General features: G+C 54.2%; 1 protein-coding gene across 3 annotated transcripts in view; it reads right to left on the minus strand.

The window, feature by feature from the left end:
• Nucleotides 1-4249, minus strand: part of VSTM4 (V-set and transmembrane domain containing 4) — a 102910-nt gene extending 98661 nt beyond the window's left edge. For all 3 annotated transcript variants that reach the window (XM_019499456.2, XM_006262057.4, XM_019499455.2), the window contains exon 1: nucleotides 4124-4249. In XM_019499456.2, coding sequence (XP_019355001.1) covers nucleotides 4124-4178 — 55 coding nt within the window. In that variant the 5' untranslated portion in view covers nucleotides 4179-4249. The remainder of the gene's footprint in view (nucleotides 1-4123) is intronic.
• Nucleotides 4250-6000: the final 1751 nt, after the last annotated feature.

The raw sequence follows: 6000 nt of genomic DNA on the forward strand, positions 1-6000 counted from the left end.
ATTGAGGCAAAGGAAGAAAAAATTATATGGGGGCACACCTACTCAGCAGGTAAGTCCCCACTCAACTTACTCCTGCCTCTGCGACACTGTCCCTCACAGCGGGGGCTCAATCTAGCCCCCACTCTTTTCCTCCCCCATGGACTGACCTGCTGGGCTGGGGCACACGTGTGCATGCACACGGGCACTCAGTCCCCCACCCCAGCCTTGGATCAACTCCAAGAGGCTTCAAGATCTACTGCAAGAAACTCTGAGATCTACTGGTGGATCGAGATCCACTGGTTGGTGACCACTCATCTAATAAAAGATATCACATCTACCCAAAGAACTTTGCCTGGCTTGGTATGGTTAGGGCCCTATCCACCACACTGTCATGAAACTCTGCTCAGAGCATCTGTAATCAATAAGGCTTTCAGCACCCAGACATCCATTTACACAAGTATTCCCAAAACATTTAGGAGTGGAGATGTACTGGGCTGGTAATTATAAAAGGATCCCTAAGTATTTCAAAACTGTAGTTGTGACTGCAGGCACTTATACCCATGATTCCCATTTACTCCAATGAAGTACTGTTTGGAGTAGCGTTTGTAAGTGAAGTAAGTAAAGTAAAGAGTACAGTAAAGCCATAGCAGAAGCGCTAACAGTGCAGCCTTGAGATTCCAATGAATCTGCAAATTCTGCTAAATACCTTGTCACACAAGGACACAAAAAAGGAAAGGAAAGGAAAAGAAAGGAATAGAGCTACACACATGCTTTCAAGATCAAGGCTTTATGGCCATACACAGCTATTTCTTCCTTCAAACAAATTGCTAGCAAAACATTTTTATCAGCCTTCAAGAATGAAGCACTGAGATCCCACCGCTCTGTTCTACACCTCTTTTCCTTTGACTATCAGGATGGATGTCTGTTTGAATGTTCTACTTGAGCACTACAATGACATGAGCAGATGCATATGCGTGGGTTTTTTCTGCATTATAGTTTGGTACCATGAAACAATGTTAGACTGAAATGAAAAATCTGCATTATTATAACTTCCCAGCAGTGCAAGGTAGGAAAAGCAGATGAGCCAGAAAGAAGCAAAGCCCTTTGTTTAAATAAAAATAATAAGCATCTGGCAAAGAGACCATAAAAAGCAACCAGATGTTTTCAGTTTGCTTGATATGTTTGTAAGTTGCCCTAGCCAGGCAGCCCCTTTCTCAGAGAAAGCTCCTCCTAGCTCTAAAGAAGGGCCTGAAATAAAACTCTGCCTCAAAGCTTTGTTGTAGAAATCCAGACCAAGACCTTCCTGCTGGTCCAGAAGAATAAGGAAATAAAAAAAATCTTGTTCACAGCACCTATGCCTTTGGTGAAGTTTGGGTCTAGATTGCATGCTCATTTATCAACCTAAGGACACTAATGCTGGATAATCAACAGTGTCAAGATGGACCCCATAATGTGGGATGAAGAGAAATCATGGGTAAAACAGTGAGAAGTGCCTACATCATAACTTCAATTTTGAAGATTTTTATTCCAAATCTCCCCTTGCTACAGTGGCACCTAATAAATGGACAGTTGGTGCCTAGGACCTTGTTACACAGTGACTTTAGGTGGCTCCTGGAGCTCTTAACTCATGGACTGGCTGCAAATTAACACTTTTAAGTGCGTTAAAGCACTCATTATTTGGTTTAAAGTTACACCACTTTAGGGCAGGATTATCTCCAATCCACCTAATTTTCTTCCTGTTCCATTACTGTATGGTACCACTTCCTACAGTGATTCTACCCAAGTTGAAATCCTCCAGTATCCCAGAATGAGCAGGGACATCAGGGTACAGCAGGGCCAGTCACGGTGCCTTGCCCCTGCAGGGACATTGGGCAGAGGCAGCCCTGGACCACCTGGGGGTGCCTCCCACTGCCATTTGGACCTGCTCTGCTCCTGCTCACAGCAGCACCTGGGATGAGCTCAAGAAAAAGAAAGGATTGGGCCCCCCAGAGCTCAGGCAGGGCTCAGCAGGCCAAGAGCCCAGCTGCCAGCAGCGTGGGGGGTTGAGCTCCTGGCCTGCCAGACACTGCCTGAGCTCTGAAGGATCTGGTCCTTTTTTTTCTGTAGAGTTCACACCCTGTGCCAGGCAAAGTGAGAGGATCCTACCCCATCCTTCCTGCACAAGTGCAGGGATACCCCGCCCAGCTGCAGAGGAAGCAGCAAACACAGGGGGAATTGCCCCCCACCCCATCTGCTTGCTGCTGCCCAGGAGACATGAGCTGCCTGTGGACGGGCAGGGTGTCTCCAACTACCTGCATGTATAACTGCTCCTGGCTGGCAGAGTGAGTGGCTTCAAGGCTGCAGCAAGCATGGGCATCAGGGCTGGCCCGCCCTATCCTGCAGAACCTGCAGCTGCAGGGGGCCCCACAGCCAAGGGGCCCCCTGCAGCTGTGAACACCCCAAATCAGTGCCGTAGCAAGGGGTGAGCAGTTGCCACCTCTCCATGTTGCTGCCACCAGCTTCGCATCCAGCCGCTTGCTGCCACCCCCCCACCCTCCACCACCGATGCCACCACCGGCTTCTTCGGCCTTTTGCCCCCCTCTGCCGCCAGCTTCTTTAGCTGCTCGCCACCTCCTGTCACCCCCATTGCCAACACCGCCACCAGTTTCTTCACGTCAGGGAGCCCCAAAACTATATTTTTCAGGGGGCCCCCAAAACTTATGGGCAGGCCCTGCTGGGCAGGTAAGGTAGGAAATCCCCTCCACCCCTGCAAGGAGCCTGCATCTCCCAGAGAGCAGCAAACTTGGGGGGAATCTAAGGTTACCATATTTCCAGTTTCCGAAAAGAGGACACTTGTCGGAGGTAGATATGATTGTGAGGAGGGCAGTGATATGCCTGTGCCCTGCCCCTGCCTCTCACTCTGAAGCCACAGCCCCCTCAGCCCTGCTGGCCGTGCAGCTTCCTGCTGCCCCAGAATAAGCCCTCCATGTCCTTCCCCCACTGGAGGGGCTGGCACACACTCACTCCCTCTCTCGGGGAATCCCCCTCCTCAATTCTCCCCACAGGTGTAGGGAGCCAGGCACCTTGCTGCTTCCTGGGAGTGCGGAGTGGCTGTGTCAGTTGCTGCCAGACAAGAGCTGCTTCCCCAGGTCTCTCTGGTCTGGCCCACGCTCGGCCTGGCGGGAGCAGCGCAGCGAGCAGGTTCTGCTCCTAGTCCTGCCCTTGTTCGCCAAGTGGCAAGTCACAGTTGTACAGCTGAAGCACAGCCAGAGCAGTCGCTTTACCTTGTGACTGCTCCACTAAGCCAAACAACACTAGCCAATTAATATTTGCTGGGCTTACAGCAGTGGTCTGCCAAAAACACCCGCAACCTGGACTTGTAAGATGGTGGCATGCCGGGGCGGGCAGTGGGGCAGCCCGATCCTTGTTGTGGCTGCACAGCCCCGACCCCTTCCATGTTGTCCACCCGCCAAGCAAAACACCTGTGTGCGCCACGCGCTGGCACCCGTGCCACGGCTTGCCTACCGCTTGCCTTCCAGCATCAGGTCTGACAAGGCCCCAAGAAAGGTTTCTACATGAATGGAAATGCCTCTGTGATTCCTTCTTAAAGTCCCTGCAAACAGGATCTTTCCTTGCCTCTTGTCTCTGTCAGCAACCAGCCCTTCGCTGTCCAGAAAAAGCAAAACCTGCGCTAGTAGGAAGGTGCCTGCTAGCCGCGTGTCAGCCAGTGCGGAGCACCGCGCCGGGCAGGCCGGGCCCGCGACCTGCCCCAGGGGCTGCGAGCTGAGCAAGTGGAGAAGGGTAGGTCGCGGCGGGTGGCGTGGAGGTTACGGGCCCCGCGGGCTCCGGCGGGTGCCGGGCACAGGAGCGGGCAGGCGGCACCGCAGGAGGCGACAGCCGAGATCCTCGCCCGCCCGCCCGCCCCGGGGCTCCCGGCGCCGGAGCCGAGCGGACGAGGAGCGCGGGCCGCGAGGAGCAAACCTGCCCCCCGGCCCGCGGGGAAACACCCGCCTCACCTCACCTCACCGCCTGCCCCGCGGGTCCCTGCCCTTCCCAAGCCCGGGCCTGGAGGGGGCGGGGGCTGACTTCCCTCCCCGGCGCCGGGGCTGCAGGAGCGCCCCCGTCCCCCCGCGGCTCCTTGCACAACGCGGGCGACGCTGCTTACCTGGGCCGGGGGCGCGGGCCAGCAGCGCGGCCACCGCCACGGCCAGGAGGCGCATCGCCCGCAGCGCGCCGGGACCCGCCGCCTCCGTCCCGTCCCGTCCCGCTCCGCTCCGCTCCGCTCGGCCCCGCTCCTCCTCCCGGCCGCGCTCGCCCGGCCTCCCCCCTCCCTCCCCCCGCTGCTTCCCTCGCTCCAGCCACCGCGCCACGCCGGGGTTTTCCTGCTCGCCCGGGTGCCCCGAGACCGGGGCCCGCCTCCCTGCCTTGCTGGATGTGTTTGGCATCTCGCCCCCAACGCCCCTCTGCAGGGAGCCAATTACACTTGCACTCTGGGGGGGGGGGGTGCCTATCACGATGCCCTAATAACATTGGAGACTCCCCCCCAGGGTGTGATTTTCAGATCTTACAGGGGGACTCTCCTCTCTTGGGGGGGGCTCCCCCATAATTAAAAACCTGCCCATGTCAGGGGTGTGCAACAGGCTTCAGTCCACCCAGCTTGTCATTGCTGAGAGGACTAGGCTAATCCGGTGGAAGATGCGTGACCAAGGGCTCTTGGGGAAAGGGCTTGACTGCCTGGCGGCCCTGAGAGGGGACATTCCCCTGCGCAGAGTAAACAGAACAGCCCTTGTGACAGGAGCCTCCTGCCCTCCCTGTGGAGGGGCGTGCAGCAACGCCAGGTACAATGGACAGTCTAAGGCAGGGGTGGCCAAACGCAAGTGGCACAGGCAGCTTTGGCAGGGGGCAGATCATAGGCAGCACAGTGGCAGATAGGACAGAGCCAGCAGCATGCCCTTGTTGCAAAGAAGGTTGACAGTGTACTGGGCTGCATTGATAGGAGCATTGCCAGCAGATCCTGGGAAGCAGTTATTTCCCTCTATTCAGCACTGGTAAGACCACATCTGGAGTACTGTGTCCCGTTCTGGGCCCCCACTACAGAAAGGATGTGGACAAATTGGAGAGAATCCAGTGGAAGGCAATGAAAATGGTTTGGGGGCTGGAGCACGTGATTTCTGAAGAGAGGCTGAGGGAACTGGGCTTATTTAGTCTGCAGAAGAGAAGACTGAGGAGATTTAATAGCAAACTTCAACTACCTGAAGGGTGGTTCCAGAGAAGATGGAGCTGGACTGTTCTCAGTGAGGGCAGATGACAGAACAAGGAGCAATGGTCTCAAGTTGCAGCAAGGGAAGTTTAGGTTGGATATTAGAAAAAACTTTTTCACTCAGGGTTGTAAAGCACTGGAACAGGCTACCCAGAGAGGTTGTGGGCACATCTACAAGAGACAGTAGATGCACAGTAGACTAATTCTACTGTGCATTAGCGCATTACAGCAAAAGCCGTGCTATTGCACTAATGCGCAGTAGAATTAATGTACTGCACATTTGCATTACTAAAAAGGTATGCAGTAGCGCCAGTTACTGAGCATTTAGTTAGTACCTGTTATTACAGGTACTACACTTAATGCACAGTAACTATGGTACATTAATACATGCGTGGACATGCCCTGTGGAATCTCCATCCTTAGAGGTTTTTAAAACCCATGGAGACAAAGCCTTGGCTGGGATGATATAGTTGGGAATGATCCTGTTTTGAGCAGATTGACCCTCTGAGGTCCCTTGTGAACCCTAATTTTCTATGATTTTATTAAAGTAGGGCAGCAGATGGAGCAGGGAGTACACAGTAGGAAGCAGAAAGCAGAGTAGCAGATCCAGTAGAAGTAGGGGATCAGAGTGGCAGTTGGGGAAGGCTGAATGAGCACACACCAACTGCTGAAGCTTCCTTAGCCTGACGAAGGGTTTTTGAACCCGAAAGCTTGCTTAATAACTATTCTCCAACCATTTGGGTTGGTCTAATAAAAGATATCAAATTCACCCAAGGAACCTT

Source organism: Alligator mississippiensis, chromosome 6 (assembly GCF_030867095.1).
Source record: "Alligator mississippiensis isolate rAllMis1 chromosome 6, rAllMis1, whole genome shotgun sequence".
Classification (NCBI taxonomy): domain Eukaryota; kingdom Metazoa; phylum Chordata; order Crocodylia; family Alligatoridae; genus Alligator; species Alligator mississippiensis.